The following is a 21,762-nucleotide window of genomic DNA, read 5'->3' as shown; positions in this document are numbered from 1 at the left end:
CGCCGTGAACAAAAGAAAAGTAGAAGAATGAAGGGGAATACTTGCCTAGAGTATAAACAGTTGATCTCGCTGAGGCAAACTTTCATTCGACATCGGACTGTTGAGCAATCCAGTTCACTTTGCTTTCGCTGCGCTTCGATCTAAGATTGGACCCCACCAGTGGTAATCCAACTTGGATATCGTCGTTTGGTTTTTCTGTTCACGTTATTCGTATTGTGTGCTTTTCTTTCCGCGTCATAAATTGGACGCTTCGCGTAGTGTGTGATGAGCAAGAAGAAGAGGAAGGCAGGCTCGAGCCCTGCAAGAAACGAACGCATTGTCAGGGGCAATAAAATTTCGAGGCAAGCCTCATCTAAGGATGCACACGATGTTGGTGCAGTGAAAAGTGCTCGCACTGAACCGAGTCTTCGCGAGTGTGACACCGCATCGAACAACATCGAAGTAAGCGATTTCGGCGCGTCGGTCGAAAATGTAAACGCCGTTACCCAGGCAGCAACCAAAATCAAGCTTCCCCCGCTGGTGGTGAAGGCGGTCGCTCTTGACAAACTCATCAGCGAATTCACATCGATGGGTGTTACAGCAAAGTACAAGCTGTGTGGCATAATTCAGTCTTTTTCCAAGCAGTTAACATTTTGTTTTCCGTCATCATAAGGGCTTCCTTGGTGCCTTTGAGAATGCATCAATGCATTAAACTGCCGTTATGTCGAAGCAGACGTTAAGGTTGTGCGCCAAAAAAATATTTGGGGAATACCAAGCATCTTGAATGTCTTACTGGAATGTTATAAGTTATTTGGGTTCGCGTGCCAGTCGTAAAACTGCCTTCAACTAGGATTGCATTTGCGCTAATATTGATTATAATGAAGCATTGACACTGTTTTCGAGGTTGTTATTAACAAAAAGAAGTTTATTTCGGTTGTTTAGTCACCAAGAAAGCAAATGTTCTGGAATTTTGTATGTGATTAGGTTTCGCTTGCCGGTAGCAAAACTTCCTCCACTAAGGGTGACAGCTGCGCTTCTCTCGAGCATGAGAAAGTTATGCAACTCTTTTCGAGGCCAGTAATATTAACAGAAGCATTTCTTTTGAGAATAGCGCAAAATGCTAGAAGTGTTTATATTCCTAGTAGTTTCAAGCCACCAATGTAAACCAAGAAATAAATTGCGACATACGATCAGCTAGTGCATTGTTTTGCGAGGGCAAGAATGAATCATCAATCAATTATCGTCAACTGATTCTACAATGAAAAAACCATTTCAGAGATTATTCTACTAAGCAGTTGTTTCTAAAGTTTCACAGCATTATAGAATAATATCCGAAAGTATAAACAAGCGACTAATATAAAATATCAGCGTAGTTCTACGTCAACAATGCGGTCGTATCTTGGATACAACCTTCTATAATTTTTCCGAATATAATCAGAACAAAAATAAGCTTTGAAATCGGCTCAGCAGCAAGTCTCATCAATGTACTTGATTAATCAAGGAAGAGGTATGATAACTGCTAACTGCTATTTGCCTAATTATTTTCTACATTATCTGCATTATTATTATGTTTAATCACAAAGAAACCGTTTAACTTGAAAGGTTTTTTTTTATTTTAACTGCTAACTGCTACGTGCCTAATTATTTTATAGCTTTTAGTGCATTATCTGTATTATTACTATGTTTAATCTCAAAGAAACCGTTTAACTTTAAAAGTTTTTTTTTACTTATTTTTTTCTCTACAATGAATATTTTCGATGGTACAGACCCCTAGTACGGATTAAAACGTGGTAACACTGCCCGCAACGATTGGAAATAATGACTCCTTCCAACTATTTGCATCGATGGGACACGCACATGCTGAGCAGCGCTTTAATTATTACGAAAACTTTGGAATATGGCTTGATGCATGATTTGGTTCCGAAGGGAAACAGTTCGTTTGGCGTGACATTCACAAATTGCCAGAGAGAAAATGGACCATATAACTATGAATGGAAATATTTTAAATATAGTACCTCATATAGTCCTCAGTTTGAAGATATGGAGAACTGGTCACAAAAGCTGCCGTAGGGCCCTATTATATAAATCGAATCGATTATTCGATACAATCACTATAACTATTACACCGACTAAAATCTGGTATTGGGCCTGATCACGAACGTCACTTCACGGTGTAAACGAAGTGAATTGTATACAACCTTATTACGGCTGTCACCGTGTGTGTAGAATCCAAAAGAGTTCATCCGTCGTGACAACTTTGATGAATTCGATGTTATTATGAATACCACGATACTGTCATGTCACGGAGAAAAACAGGTATATTTGTCACTTGTGTTTTAGATGGTGATAGCTAGTCACGCGGAATGGAGTAAAGGCCGTTTTATATTATCAGGCACGTAGCGTAAACGGCACGTACCGACACCGGCAGACAAATACATGATGTATTCATATCATCAGGCATAGCAACTTCTCTGTACGGACCGGCAGCGCAGACGGAGCGGAGAAATGCTACTGGTGATTGAACCGATGTCGTACCGAAGAGCGACGAACGCACCCACACCACGAACTTCGACGTTGGGTTTGTATGTATGGTGCTACTCGCCCATGTAGTTCGTGCCCGGCACCGGCAAAATATTCTTTTCGAGAATTCCTTCATGCATTTGTCTGAAGCGTGCTGTGTATGCCCGGAGCCGTTCCGCTATATATACGCATACACATTTGAAACACACGCAATAATATGTGTCTTGCATGAAACGTGCCGTGCCGGTTACGCTACGTGCCTGATAATATAATATTACCTTAAGTTTGATTTCGTATTTATTTAGCTTTTTTGCTAACATTTTGAATATTATCTTGTCTTGTTTAAGAAACAAAAGATAAACAAACAGCAATTTACCCGCCTGGTGGCCTTTTTAGAACGAAATTCTGACGTATCCAGAGGACGTAAATTTGTTTATTTGGATTCGGTAAATGCGCTATGGGATGTAATTAAGGATTATAAATGTAGCTCCCGTAGGCCCATTGAAACATGGCGAATGTCTACTTCCGATTGTCCTAAATGAACAGAAATTTTTTGTTTTTATTTTTAGGATTAGACTAAGAGAGAGTTGCAATACCATAAAATGGCAATGGAGGCCACTGGCCCAAATACGATCATTATGATTGATTATGTATAATATTGATTTGTTGATATATAATATAAACTGTAAAGTTTTTTCAACACTGCAGAGCTAGTTTCTGTAATTCAAACATTCACAATTGGCGGACCAGACCAGAATCAGGACGATAGCTATAACTTTTTACGTTGTAGATATTTTCAACGGTATTGTTTTGAAGACATATCTTGAATGAAAGAATATTAAAAAATTGCTGACCAGTTTCTGTTTAAATAATTAAATCAAACCTTATGCCCCGTGTATCAAATTACACGAGAATGGAAAGGATAAGAGAATTGAACTTCAGAATCCCATATGGGAGTAGCTCAGATTATACTGATCGTGAGGTGAATAATTCGGGTTTGTTCTGAGATATAGAAGATATTATTATTCATCAAAATTGTAGAAACGGTTCATAAAAAATGATTCTAAATATTTATCACTATTCAAACGAATAAGACAGAGCTAAGTACAAGAGTATGCGAGATTTCAATTATTAAACATAATAGTCATGTTTTATCTCTAGCGTAAAATTACATTCCTATATGTTCAAAAACTATATTATTCCCGAGCAACCAAGTATTCCTCCTCATCTTTGAGCCAGCATTTGATTCAGCAAACTAATCATCAAGGTAAAATCGCAAACTTCATTCTAAAACAAACGATTAATTAAATAGAATATTATTTCATACGCTGTATTAATTTTACCTGCACAACGTTCAAACGTCCGAAATTATGCAACCGACACAACGTTTAAACACCCGACATTATGCAACCAACATGTCTCTTATAAACGGGAATGAACACTTTCACTTCACGGAGTTCATTTTCACACGCAACTGTCCGTGACAATGATGATAGACACAAAAAGATTAAGTGAAGTGTAAGTGACGTGACAGCGTACGTTGCAGTGATGTTCGTGATCAGGCCCATTATAGAAATCGAGGAAAACAGCTCGATTCGTTACTCTTACTCGAATATTAGCGGTGGTGCCGAAATATTTTGAAACGAGTTTGAAATGTTTCCAAAGCACTATAGAAATGATGCCAAATTTTTTTTTGGGACATCCGCTATGAAAATTTCAAATATGTATCTGGTTTTTAAATATAGGGCCCTATTATAGAAATCGAATCGAGGATTCGATACAATCACTATCCCTATCACACACAAATCTGGGATTATAGAAATCGAGGAAAACAGCTCGATTCGTTACTCTGCTCGAATGTCAGTGGCCGTGCTAAAATATTTTGAAACGAGTTTGAAATGTTTCACAAAGCACTATAGAAAGGATGCCAAATCTTTTTTTGAGACATCTGCTATGAAAATTATAAATATCTATATTTCCAAAAGTGTTAATATGGTTATGTTTTGGAGAAAACTAATATTCCCTCGACATATGAAGCTTAATAGACGTAATGCATGCATGGATGTGTAAAAAAAAGACATCATGGAACAATTTGCTTTACAAAAAACATGAAGTGGGTTATATCTATGGTATAACCGCAAGGGTGACGTAGGACTATCGTTCATTTAGAGATCATTTGTTTGAAGTTGAATCTAAATCCATTCTGAATGAATGAATAAATGAATATTTGGGGGACTTCGAAAACGAGAGCGTTACGTTGGAGACACAAGGTTTTATGCATCCAATATAGGATACGAAAAAACCTTGATCTGAAGAATAATCTTCAGAAGCTATTCTGCTAACTGCATTTGATTGACAAATCACAAACCCAAATGTATTATATGGATATTTTATGGATAGAAAATATTAAATTAAACTCTTTCGCTTGAATGTAATTTTCAATTCCAAGGGGAACTGGCAGATTATTTTCCAGCAACGATTAGATATTTCCACATTTTCCTCGATACTGGAAGCCCACCAGTGGTTAATACTAACTCGATAACCACCTGTTAATAGCACTTGATTGAAAAATATTTGGTCACAGTGTTTTTTTTTTCCAAAATATATATTTTTATCAAGGCTCATATGGCGTTAGCCTGACGGGGCCGGAGTTCAATATTTTGACAGTTTTTCTTATTATCTATGTTAGTAATATGTAACCGATTACTCGCGATCGGCTCGAGGTTAGTTTACAAGTGTTCTCGTAATTGGGATGTTGCTGTCTCCAATGCTCTGTACGTGTGCCCGACACGGGATACTTCCTATTGGGATGCAGCTGACCATTAATCAGTAACGCCCCCCTAGTATGTACCCCATATCTAGCGTGGTGCGTCTTCTCCACTCGAGGAATCCAGGATAGAATGGTCACTAGCCGGCGCAATCATCAGCTCGTGTAGAGTTGTCATGAGCGGTACAACCTTTGGCTCTTGTTGAATCATCAGTGGACTGCACAACCTTTGGCCCGTGTATCTGTAAAGAGTGTGTGTATGTATTGCCGCGACTAAGTAAAAGTTTATAGATCGGATAGGAGGGATATGAAACAGGGACACAGTAGTAGGAAACATCATTAAACGTTGACATCGGCGTTTCTGAGGAACAGGTATAGATGAAGCAGAAGATCAGGATCACGGCTACCTAAGATATCCCGGACGGGGATATCCGATTGTCTGCCTTGTGCTCTCAGTGCTCTAGAGAGCTGAGAGCAAGCAGCATGGAACCGGATACACGACCAGACAACATGCTCGATGTCGTGGTAGCCATCGCCACAATCACAAAGATTGTTTGCTGCGAGCCCAATGCGATAGAGATGCGCGTTTAGGTTGTAGTGATTGGACATGAGCCGAGATATCACGCAAATGAAATCACGACCTACATTCAATCCCTTAAACCAAGCACTCGTCGAAACCTTAGGGATAATCGTGTGTAACCAACGATCGTGTGTTACATGGATCGAAAATATTAAAATAAACTCTTTCACATGGATGTATTTTTAAATTCCCAGAGGAACTGGTAGATTATTTTCAGTAACGATTGGATATTTCCACATTTTCCTCGATACTGAAAGCCAACCAGTGGTTAATGCTAACTCGATAACCATCTGTTAATAGCACTTGATTGAAACATATTTGGTCACAGTGTTACATGGATAGAAAACATTCAAATAAACTCTTTCACATGAATGTATTTTTAAATTCCCAGAGGAACTGGCCGATTATTTTCCAGATCTTTCTCGATGCTGAATGGCATCCAAACGGAAAGAATTCCGTGCGTGTATGTGTGTGTGTGTAGCGGCTGCTTCGATGGTCACCTTCTCTTCTCCTGAAGGATCGGCTTGTCTGTGCTCCCTCACAGTTTCAAACAAATTGCTTGCGTTTCAGGGCAGATCTCGATCCTTCGCTGTCCAGCACCCTCAGCAACAATGTTGTCTTGTCGATGTCCTCACGAAAAATGAATGCGTCTCACCAGCAGAATATCGCTTAAGTATGCTTATTGTGCGTGATTGAATCGAGAGAAGGCGTGGTTTACGATGGCAATTTGGAAGGCAAACTAGAGGGGAATGAACTCTCTGAGCTCGGAACTTTCGGCGACTGAGCAATAATCTATTGCGGGCGCATACTACATTGGATACGGAAATATCCTACTGATGGGGAAGAATAATCTTCAGAAGCTATCCTGTTAATTGCGATTGATTGAAAAATCACAAAACCAAATGTATTTGGTCACAGTGTTACATGGATAGAAAACATTCAAATAAACTCTTTCACATGAATGTATTTTTAAATTCCCAGAGGAACCGGCAGATTATTTTCAGTAACGATTATATATTTCCACATTTTCCTCGATACTGGAAGCCCACCAGTGGTTAATGCTAATTCGATAACGACCTGTTAATAGCACTTGATTGAAAAATATTTGGTCACAGTGTTACATGGATAGAAAACATTCAAATAAACTCTTTCACATGAATGTATTTTTAAATTCCCAGAGGAACGGGCAGATAATTTTCCGGATCTTTCTCGATGCTGAATGGTATCCAAACGGAAAGAATTCCGCGCATGTATGTGTGTGTGTGTGTAGCGGCTGCTTCGAGATCTTCCCGGGGAACCGTTTGTGGCATCACTCTCCTCTTGATGGATTCCCTTCTGGCCTAAGGTGCACAAACAGGCTCTTGCTGACACCGTTCATCCGCGCTTCATGATAAACAAAGAGCTTCACCACAACAGCGACAACATGCTCCAATCGCTGTTCAATTAGAACTCAGTGGATTTCCGAGCTGCGCTCGCTTATATACCGATTGGTGATTTCAATAGCCTGTTTTGAAAGCAATTTTAAGACTATTGAAACAAGTTTTTGGATCAAAAAATAACAAGTATAGAACGCGTAGACATTTTATCATTCGAATGAAGTGTTTATCATACCATTTCGTTCAGTTGTTTAGGAGCTATCAACGCTCAAAATCTCGGTCTCCGGCGTAACGCTTTCGTTTTCGAAACTTTGATTTTACACCCCGGTATAGAAATGAAAGACGTAGTCCTACGTCAAAATATAATTATTAGAAAATGAACTTTCTCATGTATTTTCACAACTGCAATCTATGGAATTCGTAAGGAGTCACGCATGAATCCCACTTTTCTTGACAAAATATTTTGTTGTTGCATGTGATTCTCTTTTAGCGTCGATTTCTTGTTGTAGTGGCGTCAACAGCTTTATTGTATTGGACCACCACTTGTGGCCCTAAATTCTCGCTTGTTGTGTGCTAGTATTTTCTTTGCCTTTCACCTCATGTCAATCCAAATCTGTAATTAAAAAAAATTCATTATTGTTTTGCAAGACATTTCAGCTTATGCATATGGTATAGTATAGCAATAAAAAAGAAAATTCCTGACAAACGTAACACGTACTAACGTACGCTAGCAGGAATAAGCAATTTTTAGGTAGGAAATTCGGTTGATAGTAATTCAAAGAATATGATAAAATTTACTTATGAAGTTATATGTATCGTAGAAGAAACACTTACTTCCTGCCATTCTTAACCAAGACGCATTGATGGTCTCATTGCATTAAGCTCCTCACTGAATTCCTCCCACTATTCCTTAACCGGGATTCTATTTGAACTGCCTCCACAAATACCTCGGGCAATGTGTACATTCGCTTTCATTGGTTCAACGCGTCGTTAAAACTGGTGGTGATTTGTCTGTCCACTCATTTTCAGCCACTGAAATATGCGCTGGAAGTAAGTTCTGTTCTGCATTGTAAATTATAACATGATTAATATAAATAATGTTGGGTTGACCACTTACCTTGTATAGACTATTCTGGCAGCTCCGTAAAACAAATACAGTAGAACCCCGATTATCCGCGGAAGTCTGGTAAAGTCAGCGCGGATAACTAAAATCGCGGATATCACAATAAAGTACTGAAAATGAGGTTCAAACACGAAAGAAAGATGTTTCGGTATGAAAACTGTGTTTTATCAATACAGAAATCATTGAGGTATCCATCTATAAGCTCATGTACACCAGTGTTCAGATAATGTGAAAGAAAGCACCAAAAAAAAAAAGAGCAAGAGTCTACCACTCACTGACGAATTTCGAGAAGGTCACGAGAATTACTATGAAACTCGCTTTTGCGGATAATCCGCACCGCGGATAATCGAGGTTCCACTGTACTGATTGAAACAAACGAACATGTGTTGAAAATTGCATATATTTAAGCGTTTCTGAAATGTTTCCCAAAGGAAAATATCAGGAACGCAAACCAAAACAAAATAATTCTCTAAAGATATGCAACAAGTTACCCAAACAACTCGAAAAGTTCTGACACTTGCCTCGATACCCACTCTACATTGTTTTGTCAGATTGGTCCCAACAAATGGTGTCGACAACGGTGCCGATGTCGTACCATTTTGCAATGATTTTGTCGACCTATCCTTCGTATTTGACAACCAATTATGGGCCAACACTGTGCCAATCTGGCACCGTATCGACCAACTGTTTTCCCTTCATGTTTGTTGGTATTTAGGAGAATGAAACAAATAAAGAATAAAAACACTTTTATTGGAAACATTTAAACTTAAAACACTATCTGAAACATAATACTAATTCATGTAACTCAATAACTACAATTATATTATTCAGTTTCTTGTGCTATTATAATAGAAATTGATGCACTATTTGTTCTACTACTGGTCGGAACTATCAAATAGGATATTTAAGATCCTCTGCGGATTTCACTATTGTAAACTCCTTATTGACTAGCATCGAGCTTACTTTTGGTCATACAAAAGATTAATTATAATGATCTACGAGGGTCACTATTTATATTTCGAGAATTGGCAACACTGATGTCATGTGAGTCCATCTGACGGTTCCATCGTAAAGTTTGACATTTTTGACGATATACGTACTCAGAACATTTTGTCATACGAACGCTATTTGTTTATTTTATATTTAGTTGAAAGTTTGGTCTCGGCAAAAAAATTGAACTGAATCGTGAACATTTTCGTGCGATGATTTTTTACGACTTTCGACGTGGATTATAACAACAAGAGTGCGTCAATCAACTTAATTTGACTTTTGGCGATGAAGCTCCATCAAAAACCACTGTGTATCGCTGGTATAGTGAATTCAATCGTGGTCGTAGTTCGCTGTCCGACGAGTTTCGTGAAGGTCGTCCAAAATCGACTGTAGTGCCAGAAAACATCGATGCTGTGCACGAAATGATTAAGCAAGATCGTCATGTAACCTATTGTGAGATTGAGGCATCCCTAAGCATTAGTTCCACCAGCATATATGCGATTTTACATGAACACTTAGTTGTGCGAAAATTATGTTCACGTTGGATCCCACATAAGTTGACAATCGCTCAAAAAAAAGGCTCGTGTTGATTTGCTTTGAAAATTGGTTTAAGCGCATGCAAAAGTGTATCGATCATCGTGGCGAGTACTTTGAAAAACAATAAAAATATATTCGCAGCTTAACTATTTGTTTTTGTTCCTATTCCCGAAATATAAATAGTGACCCTCGTATATAGCAATATGAATGCGGAAATGAATACAACATAGTACTCGTATTGTTCGGGTTTTGTTTGTTCAAAGCAACCTGATAATTATGCGTGATTCTTCTGTGGGATAACACCACTACTAAGACGATTGAACTTGTTGAATCTTGGTAAATATAGAATTGAATTGTGTCACGGAAGTTGAAAGAACTTCTCATAGTTTTTATTTATTTTGTGTTGCATTGTTCGAACCCGGACAGAAGCGCTCTGAAAAAAAAACATACATATAATGTTTTTCCGTCTATAAATGTTTCATGAAACTTACCTCATTTCATTGTTAGGCGTTATGCATTAGGCGTACATAACGTTCAATGTATAGTGTTAAGATCAGGAATGATGGAGATTAGTATAGATGTTATAATGAGATTTTTCTCATCGCATTTCTCTAGTTCCAGCATCGGCTTACCAATACCTAATAACACTGCTAAAGAGTGCTTTTCGGAATATGTTGAAGAATTCTGAAATAAGCTGAACAAGCGATGTTGCACTTCTACTGACCTGTTGCAATTGTAATGTCCTGCTGTGTAATGTCCCGACTCTGGAGCTCAGAATATAAATATTGATGTTTATAATAACATATTTATAATAACATGTATCCTCTCAACTTATAATTTGAATTAACCAGCAACTAATACATCTCGAAGTGCTCCGCAGTTCCAGTTGGTTTCCGAATACTCCTCAGAAATTGCTGTTATCGAATGACCTGTTGGGTGATAAAATTCAGTTTGAATTAGTTGATTTGAATGCGTTATAATCTTTTACCTATCATGGTAGTTCCCTATGATTCATAACAATGAGTAATGTTCTTTTTAGATGAGCGGTCTCTCCTTCTTGTCGTGGAATAACAAATTGCAAAACTAGCAGTACATTTCCTTATACCTCCACGTACTGCATCAAAACCGACACATACAAAAAGCGCACGAATTATTTCAACACTGTATAAACTAGCAGTGTGTTCCTGCTCTCTCAGCAACATATAGGAAAGTTTGTGGATTGCTGAAAATGGAACTAATAATAATATTACGATAACAATTATTATTTTGAAAAAACTTACATTCATTCGTTCTGCTCGTTTTTGTTTGTCTGGATGACAGTTTAGCAATGGTGGGAAGAGGCAAAGATAAGTAATGCCGTTTCGCTCAGCTCGATTTATCGAGCTGCCTACGGCCGACACCGTGCTTATAACCGCTCGAATAGATTTTAAACTGGGTAGCTATCATTCGCTCGGTGCTATCGAATTGCTCGATTACTATAATAGTAAAATAGAGCAAACGAGCAAAATTCTTATCGCCTCGATTTCTATAATAGGGCCCTAAGAATCAAACCTAAAACTTTCTCTTATAGTTAACGCAAAAACTATATACGAGGTGGGCTTAGTCAGATGATTGCGGTAGATCCATAGAACTATACCTATGTTTTGAGCAACCATGAGAGAGGATCATGTGTTTTTTTTGACAATAAATTGATCAGGAAATTATTCAGAATAAATGTGTAATTTATTTAGCCAGACTTATATTGTTACTCGCCATAAGTGACCGCATTATAGTTTAACTATTTATTTCTTTCTATAATCTAGACTTTTTTTTTCTCACAAATTTCTACTTGCAGACTGGTTACAGTTATGGGTTTGGTTTTATCAATTTTTTGACTGAGGAAGCAGCGCAGCGTGCGATTAGATGCTTGAATGGTTATAGAGTTCGGAACAAACGACTAAAGGTTTCATATGCACGGCCACATGGCGAAGACATCAAGGAAACGAATCTCTATATCACAAATCTTCCACGAACGATAACTGAAGAGCAGCTAGACATCATTTTTGGCAAATACGGTACCATAGTACAAAAGAATATTTTGAGAGACAAGCTCACGGGACAGCCAAAAGGCGTAGCGTTCGTCAGGTTTGTATACAAATATAAAAGAAGGGTGCATAGGATGACACGTTTATATTTTCTCTTTCAAGATTCAGTAAACGAGAGGAGGCGCAAGAAGCGATATCTGCATTGAATAATGTAATACCACAAGGTGGTATCCAACCCCTGAATGTCAGGATTGCAGAAGACCACGGGCGTGCAAAGGCGGCTCTTTACGTACCCTCATATAATTCGATTGTACACAACAACCGAGGTAGGGTACGGATGCGCAATAATCCTTATTAAGCTGATAATGAATTGATAAAAATGCTTTGGCTTCTTATTTATTCATTATCTAATGAGAATAAAATTTATTTAATTTAATTTCACTTCCGTTTTTGTGTAAGAGAGATATCAACTTCTGTTGTAAAAACAAAATTTTAAAGTTTTATCTTAAGATTTATTTTTGCGTAATTTTGTTTAGCTGATATTGCCTTAAGTTTTCGTTGTCATTCTGGACAAAGAAGAATTTAGTTGAGAGATCTATAGAAAGCGATTAGAGATTTATTAAACAAAGTGCATGTTAAGAATGTTGACATTTGATCTGTAAACACCGCTTTTCGTTTCTGCATAATAAATCACTTCACAAGGCTGTACAAACCTTTGAATATCATTTTGAATAAATTCACGAATGTCATATTTACATTTAGGAAACATGATCATCAATAGTTTTTGATTGGAACTATGGAATCTGAATTAAGTTATAACAGATAATATTAAAAGATAATACTTTGCGCCACGTATGGCGGATTATTTAATATTTTTTTCATTGAATCGCTTAGAATCGGTACAAATTTTCGCAACTTATGACAACCATTAATGTTTTAAATGTTCCAAAACAAGATATTATCTACTGAAATAGAGAAGCAACTTGTGCTTTCTGTGGTCAACAGATTGTTTGATTTCCCTCGTAATTACTTCGTGGAACAGAATATGCTTTGGTGCAAGCAGGGTTGCCAACTATAATTTTAAAAAAAAATCAAGAAATCAGGATAGTCCTTATTGGGTTGTCCGCAAAATTCAGACGATTCATTTTTATACAAAAAAGCAAAATTTTGTTACGCAATCTTTTGCCTTCTATCTACAAAATTCTATCCTCCCAGAATGTGTTTGCTTTAACATTGAAAAATGTTTACGGTATTTTCTATGATGTCTATAAGGTTGAAGATTTTTCCCTTGAGGGATTTTTGCAGGGACCTGAACCTGATCCTAAAATAATCTGAAATTCAATAGCCGGTTAATTTAGCTGGTGGAATAGCACTTCCTAGCCAGACTCCAAAATAATTTGCCAGTTTTTAGCCACTCAACAATGTTGTAAATTATCCATCTAAATCACCCGTCATGATTTGCTTCAAAACGGAATTTTCGTTGTGTTCGTGGAGCGAATCGCAGACCGAGATGCAATCTATTAAAGATTTTTTGTGACCAAATGATGTGGAACCCACACATCGTAACGATTCACTTAACCAAGTTTCACCAAATCCACATGAACAGTTATTTTGAGTATCTGTAGAGAATCTGCTCATTTATTCGCTGTGCCCCGAGAATTATTATTGATCAACTTAATACAGTAACTGAGCCTGTAAAATAAACGAATTTAATAAAATAAATAAAACTTAATACAGATTAATCAATATTCTTAATTCTAAATGTTTCATACACCGATTTGATGTATTTAGATGTTACTTACTACGAGATATAACGGAAACTGTATCTTTTTTACTTAACTCTACAGATTCATTGTTACTGTTCCTTGTCTGTTCTTTTAATCTTCGTTTTGTTAACATTGAATTGAGAGAAAAGTCGCTCAACCGATGTTGTGGAATGTGGAAGAAAAAACTCTCCCAGAAGAAGAAAAATCAGTGTGTCGCCGGATCTTTTGATCTTTGATATTTTTCCCAAAAAGCCAATTACAGAAAAATCAATATTCAGGATTTATCTGTATTCATGGTCCATGTTTTGTTCTGAATATTTACTCACCAAATGAGGAAAGCAGAAGAAGAATCTGAAACTTTATCAATAACTTCGCGGCTACTCCTACATACACATCATCCTCACTAAGGTAATGAGCACTGTTTGAAAATCATAGAGTGTAGTAAATACACTGCGTTTCACAACTATAAAGTCACTCATTTTTTCAGAGTTTCCGGAGATATGTAAGAAGCCGGTTGAATTGAACAATATAGATGGAGGCGAATGAACTGCAAAGTTTAAAGCCTCTTAAAAACAAAGAAACATGAAACATGAACAATATTTAAATATATAATTATAATAACTATCTTCATTTAAAAGACTGGTCATTTGAAGTTTATTTTTGTGTCCAGGAGTGAAACAATCAAAAAACAAAAAATCCAGTGTTTCGTAACTATAGAACCAGATGGAAAAACTTTCACTGCTTCACAAAATAAACGTCAATTTCACATAAAATACAATAGGTTTCTAATTCGTAGGTCAGCTTTAGCTCTCAATCAGATCAAACAACCCATTCGGGGTGGTTTTAACCAAGTTGGCCCATGTTGTAGTGTGTATCTCGTTTAGGATATTATTTGCGAATATGTCGAAATTTCATAAATAACTCTTTAGTAAAAAGTTCCGGGGACCCTGAAATAGTTTAATGGCTTGCGTGGTTTTGTAGAATTATTTCGAGAAGCAACGATTGTTTCTAGTCTTTGCGAGAACAATACACTAATTGGTCATATGTCACAATTTGTTTCTTTATATCAATGCACGCATTGCATTGAGTATTTAACGCGAATGATATTCCGATGGTCTTTTTGCGCATTTGATACACACATGATTATTTAGTTGTTTCACCAGCAACATCATTCCACATTTCTTTACCTCTTGAACGACAATTTATTTCCAGTCAGTACTGCTCTGACAGACGATGTATACAAATCACATTCTAACGGTAACTAGAAGCATGAATACAAGTACATCAAAGCAATAGATATGACTTACAGATACTGCTCTCAAAGGCATCAAATCTCAATAGTTTCAGACGAGTCCAGCTCGTCATTGTCAGTTTGTTCAGGAAAGTTTATGACGAGCTGGACTCGTCATTTCCGTTCAAGGGGTTAATCACTTCAATATATCTTTGGCAATACAAAAATGACAATACTTGCAATTATCAAGTATCATGTTTCATTATATTTACTGTTGTTTCAATGGTATAGCACTCCTTGACATCTTCCGTGCATCGCCATTCAACAAGCATCAAACACGCGTCTAACAGATGCACACAGTTGCAGTGATAAAAATGAAACACCATGAGAATGACCGTCAACAAAGCTAGGTGCTTTTAGCATCAGAACAGAGCCGATGCGCACGAGAGCCAATACGAATGGCAATTAAAAAGTATCGAAAGTGCGCTATTCACATGTACAGGAAATGAATAAGTTCAAAGTTTCGCGCAACGAAAACAAGCACACACACAAAGCCGAACACTGGTGGCTTGAAGCGACCTATAATCATTTGCACTCTTTTCTTTTTTCGTCTGCTTTGCCATGACTCGGGTTATTGTGTGAATTGTAATGTCAGATGCACTTCAAGTGAAATATTCGCTAGTGTTCACAGCTCGAGGGGAAACATAAAAAAACACAAAACGAGCAGAATAAGCGTTTATTGTTTCGGATACGGAAATATTCTGAGAATTTTCCTCAGAGAAGATGCAATACTAATACGCTAGCGACAGCTTACTTACTATGCAAGGGTGGAGTTTACTTCTTAAATATTCTCTTTTCGCAATCCCCCTTCGTTGTTTCTATTCTAGCGGCTGAATAAGTTGCCCGTTATTGACAACTCTTTCGTGAAAGTATACAAATGGACAGAACAAATGTATGGGGAAATGGGACTGCTTCCAATTTTCATCAATTTAAATTATATACAGACTATGGAATTGTAATGCATAGCATATCAAACAAAACTTAGACAATTTCCAATTCGATCGGTATGCAAATCGTTTAAATCCGTTCCGATTTCCGATTCTGATTCAGCAAAAATAGTTAATAACGTTAAGTTTATTTCATAAAAACGTGACCTGTTTCCTGGGCATGGTTTATTGAACCGGGCGTCAGATTGTGCTGACCATGTTTAACAGATCAAAACCCTATCAATAACTTATGAGTTTACAAGCTTACAAGCTTACAAGCAGTATGAGTGATTTGAAGAGCTTGAACGAGAACTATCCTCTGCGTAGAACGAGATGCACACTACAACATGGTCCAACTTGGTCAAAACCACTCCGTATGGGTTGTTTGATCTGATCGAGAACTAAAGATGACCTACGAATTAGAAACGTATTGTATTTCATGTGAAATTGACGTTTTTTTTGTGAAGCAGTGAGAGTTTTCCATCTAGTTCTATAGTTATAAAACACTGAAATTTTAGTTTTTTGATTGTTTCACACCTGAACACAACAATAAACTTCAACCAAGTCCAACCAGACCAGTCTTTTAAATGAAGAATACACTATATACTTCAATTCAACCAACTTATTACATATCTTTGGAAACTCAGAAAAAATGAGTGGTTCTATAGTTGTGAAACGCAGTGTATAATTCGGGATTTTCATTCTGGAATAGCTTATTCAGTCGGTTTACAACTGGTAATATGTATGAAAAAAAAGTTAGGCACAAATTTGTACCAGAAATATTTGAGTAAAGATCCTAGTGTGTTTATTAGTTTGTGTGGATTAGTTTTTTCTGATAAAATAAAAAGTACAAAAATCAGGCAAAAAACCGGACCATTTTATGAAAATCGTGGAAAATTGAGTGTTTGTCAGGATATCAGGGAACGTGCCAAAAAGTCTGGGAAATCCTGAGAAATCAGGAAAGCTAATATCTCTGGGTGCATGTTTCGGATTCTGGAAATGAGTGTACAGGATTAATTCACGACGCTCTTTTTCGTTCGACGACATTTTTCCAAATTTACGAAAAATTGACAGTGAAGCATGGCCAACGTGATCTATACACTCTTATCTGATTATAAGCGAAAGCTGAAGATATAATTCCTGAAAATTAAATTTCTACAGCGTTTTTTCCGTGATGCAATTTGATGTGACACACCCTTTATTCCTCAATAGAATCGTCAAGTTCAAATTCATTGTCATCGTCACAGTCTAAACTCTAAACCGCACTTTGAAATAGTACATTTTGCGATCACTCACACTGAAGACCAGCATTTTTCACTGATCTATTCAGTCAGAGAGTCCTTTCTTTAATATAATCAAAATGTGTACCTTTTACGCTAACGGGTTCAAGCGCATTTTAAAAAGATACTTAGTACATTCAAAAAACATTTTGTTGGTTTGAATTTGGTGCTTGATTTTTGAAATCTGATAAATGTGGGATGCAGCTTACGAAATCCCTAATCTAATGAAATCAATAACTCGATTTTATTTTAATATTTGTGACTTGGTCTCCTATGACTTAACACCGACCATATAATCTATATATATAAAAATGGATTTCTGTCTGTCTGTCTGTCTGATTCTTATAGACTCGGAAACTACTGAACCGATCGACATGAAAATTGGTATGTAGGGGTTTTTGGGGCCGGGGAAGGTTTTCGTGATAGTTTGAGACCCCTCTCCCCACTCTTAGGGGGGGGGGGGGATGGGCTGCCATACAAATGAAACACAAATTTCTACATTACTCTAGAATTAATCAAGCAAATGAAACCAAATTAGGCATCTAGAGGTTCTAGGGTGCAATAAATGCTTCTATGATAGTTAGACACTCCACCCCTCTCTCTAAGGGGGGGCTGCCATACAAATGAAACACAAATTTCTGCAATGAAACACAAATTTCTGCAATTATTCAAGCAAATGAAACGAAATTGGGCATGTTAAGGTTTTAGGGTCAGGGGGTGGGGGACTGCCATAGAAATGAAACACAAAGTTCTGCATTGTTCAAAAATTAATCAAGCATACGATTTTCAATTCATTTTGTTTCTGTTAGGTATATGAAGGTTTAAATGTTTTCACGGTGGTTGGACACTCCACCCCGTCTCTAGGAGCTGCCATTCAAATGAAAGACAAATTTCTGCATGACTCGAAAACTAATCAAGAAAATACCAAATTTGACATGTGAAGTTTTTAGGTGGCACAAAACGTTTCTATTGTGAATAGACACTCCTCCCCCCTCTCTAAGGAGAGAAGAGGGGAGAGGTCTGTCTTCATTCTATCATATTTTCTGTATCAAACACTTATTCCATGTAACGGAGAAACATTTTATTTGCAAGTGGTTGAAAAATCTTGAACGAGAATTGTTTCTGAAAATAATCTGATATTATAATTATGAGTTTTGGTAGAAGTACTAGAATTTTTTTAGTAAAAGATAAATTCAACGGGGTCGATTAGAAGATCAATCAATGATTCTTGATTGGACTTGCGCTTAGTAAAAAAAACGTGAATGTTTGAAGGTATTGATAACAAAAAACAAATTTTGGGCGGGACGAAGTTTGCCGGGTCAGCTAGTCTTACAATAAAAACCGCGTTCAGAGCAGAGATTCTTCGGTAGTTGTCGACGGTTCTGCTATCGCCTTTCTTATGAACCGGAAAAATGTAAGCCTTCTTCCAAGGCGATGGGAAGATGCCCTTTGTCAAAGAATGATTGAAGACGCGTTGTAGCGCGTCTAAGAAATTTGGAAGGCTAGAGTCACCTAGGGATACGATCATATTTACAGTAGAGGCACGGTTTGCATCAAAATGCTCGAAATTCGACTTTACAAATCATATGCTTACTTTATTGCGTCCGGGGGGTAGAAGAAATGGCAAAAATCGAAAATTGTAAACAATATCCTTGAATTCATCGATCATGCAGGTAGTGTTGCAGAGTCAAGTGCTTTGCTGTACCCAGCTCGTGTGTTTTGCTGCAGCTCTGGTAGATGGTATAACCATCTTGAAACTATCGCACCACAGAACCTTCCCAGCACACCTCCTCTAATGCTACGATGTCGAAATTGCGGGCTCTCAATATTTTTCGAAAGAATTTGGGTACTCGCAAGAAAGTTGAGACACTTGCAGTTCCATGTCTCGATTTTCCAATATTTAGTCCGTGTTCTTTGGTTGCGTCTAGTCTGACTGTCCTGTTTCGAATTTCTTTGTGAATTCTCCTGTGCGTTTCATTTTTACGGCAGCTTGCAGGTCACCCTCGCTGGCACGGGGACAATGATCAGCCGCCCCTGACATGGGGAACAGACGCTGTTTTGAGCCGCACCTCCATAGTGTACAGACGCTCGAATAGGACCCCTTCCCTGTCAGAATATAACCAAGATTCCTTCTGGGTTGGTTACCCGATCTTCACTTTGGTTACTAGTACCCTCGTCAACACCGAGGGTAGCTAGGGATACGCGTTACTGAACAAGAATAAGGAATACGAATGGAATCTACTTCATGCCTGCAGGTATGTATTTTCAGAATGCAACTTAGTTTTTGCTTAGTTTTGCATATCCATTTGACCAAAACTTCACCGCTTAAAAAAATATCTGAGAGCGACAACAAACGTTAGTGAAAACATCGAGAGTAGGAGTCGTTGCGCTGGGCAGTGATAGCAAATTGTTACAGGATCGTATACACACTTCCAGCCGTTAACATTCCTTTGAAGTGTCTTCGGATATCGACGAGTGGATAATTTCTCTCGGTATAGCCGAACGATGTGCTTACACACAAGATCGTTTATTCTAGCAGATCTATCAAAAGCCAGCGATGTTTCCCTTTTTGCGGCATCGATCGACGTAGTTCAATTGTCGAATGTGCAGTTGTTCTTTACCGCAGCCTCTCAATATCTGAAGCAATATCTTTTCGCAATTCACTCATATGCGTTGTGAGCGACGATAGAGAATCGCTGCGTTTTTTTGAAGTCAGCAGAAACATGACGATTGCTTCTTCTTCCCTCGTGAATCATTTCGTTCAATGTTGATCGAATGTAATGTTGATCGATTTTTTCAGCCGATAGTTTGGTCGGGTTGGGTAGCAAGTGCGCACACCGAGCCAACCAAAAAGTCGGGCTGGTCAAGAGTGCGCACATTAGCCAACTGTCGGCCGAATATTCTCGAAAGACTGTATTTAATTTGTGTGAACGGAGAAGGAAAATCAAAAAGGGATTCCGAGAGCATTGGGTGCATCCCATTCTCTGTGATTCGCACGGCACGTATGTCGGATGCCAAAACTGAGAGCGAATTGAATTATCGGCCGATAAACAATCGTCGTGTGTGCATAGATTGATGATAGCCAGTACTGATTAAACTAGCGGCCGATAGTTGACCGACCGAATAGTTTGAATGCAATCGAGAAGCCTATCAAACTTTTTTATCGGCCGGTACTGAATCGGTGTAGTGTGCGCATATGCATATCGCTCCATACTGATTAAGTCGTCCGATCGATCTATCGGCCGACAAAAGTCTGCAGTCTGCGGGAGCTTTAAATCAAATTTCGGACAGATTGAATTCAAATTTCGGACACTTTATTTTGTAATTTTTTGGACGAAAATTACATTACACTTGATCATGTTTTATAGTCAACTGCGGAACACTTACAAAGCAATCAAAGTAAACTGTTAACGATCATGAGAACTAATGAAACACAGGAGAAATTTAAATATTTATGAACGGGTAAATTCTACGTACTCACGCTAAGGAAACGTCAAACACAAACGATAATGAGTAGTGTTGTTAGATTTCTGCCGATTATGTTATAATTTAAATGTAGTTCTCATGTGAAATGATAGTGAAACCAAGGGATTACTCTAAAGAAGCAATTGGGATATTAATTTGATAGTTATATCATCAGTGCATTAAGCATTTCAAGATATTAGAACAAATTGTCCGAAATATGATGTTGTCCGATATTATATTCAGAACGGTACATTAGAGTGCCAATGAAAATTACCATCTCGAATTTTCAAAGCGAACTTGATTAAAAATGTTGATTCCCACTAAAAACTACCCTATGTAAAATATAAGCTCAATCGGACTTCATTTACTAGTGTCGCACAGCCGTCAAAGCTTAAGTTTTTTGAAAACCGAAAAATCACCCAAGGGAGAGTAAAGGAAATCGGGGACTTCATTTACTATTGTCGCAGATGTCAAAATTTAAGTTTTAAAAAAAAAGTTTCTGATGCCAAATGTCTTAGAGTGAGTTTATGACACATATGGTAGTTATACGTGGGAATCAACAATTTTTATCAAGTTCGCTTTGAAAATTCGAAGGTCATTTTTTCCCCGTACATCCATTGGCACTCTAATATACATACTCATTGTCTTATTGTCTAAGGGATATATTCGAGAGAATTAGGTCAGCTTAGCGACGTTTCTTCGTAGGCTCAGTAAATCGAGCCCAATCAAATCACAACGGTCTTCATATTTTGGAAGATTCGAAGGATCGTTACATGGCAAATCACGTAGAGCGAAGCGAATTAATATACGCTGAATTACTTCAATGCGCTGGACACCATTCTGGTAGTAAGGTGACCATACGACACATGCATACTCAAGGATTGTGCGTTCCAATGCACATTAAAGAGACTTGATAGAATGTATGTCCTTGAAGTGTTTTGTGATGCGGAAGATAAAACCCAGAAGTATGGATGCCTTAGTGGTGATATACGAGATATGCTCTCTGAATGTATGTTTTGAGTCAAGGATGACACCAAGATCTTTGATGATCTCAACGCGACTTAAAAGCACATTGCGTAATTTATACGAAAATACAACAGGTGAACGCTTCCGTGAGAAAGATATGACTGAACATTTC

The 21,762-nt window shown here is 37.7% G+C and overlaps 1 protein-coding gene across 6 annotated transcripts in view; it reads left to right on the top strand.

Annotated features, from left to right (window-relative positions):
- LOC129777649 (protein sex-lethal) overlaps positions 1 to 21,762 on the top strand; it is a 58,772-nt gene that overhangs the window by 11,688 nt on the left and 25,322 nt on the right. For 4 of the 6 annotated variants that reach the window (XM_055784046.1, XM_055784044.1, XM_055784042.1 and 1 more), the window contains exons 4-5: positions 11,707 to 11,996; positions 12,059 to 12,222. In XM_055784046.1, the coding sequence (XP_055640021.1) occupies positions 11,707 to 11,996; positions 12,059 to 12,222 (454 nt within the window). Of the gene's footprint in view, positions 1 to 11,706; positions 11,997 to 12,058; positions 12,338 to 21,762 lie in introns of those variants that run through there. The other 2 variants (XM_055784048.1, XM_055784047.1) reach the window with 1 other exon arrangement.

This window comes from Toxorhynchites rutilus, chromosome 3 (genome assembly GCF_029784135.1).
Source record: "Toxorhynchites rutilus septentrionalis strain SRP chromosome 3, ASM2978413v1, whole genome shotgun sequence".
Lineage (NCBI taxonomy): Eukaryota > Metazoa > Arthropoda > Insecta > Diptera > Culicidae > Toxorhynchites > Toxorhynchites rutilus.
This window is presented reverse-complemented; position numbering and strand designations above follow the sequence as displayed.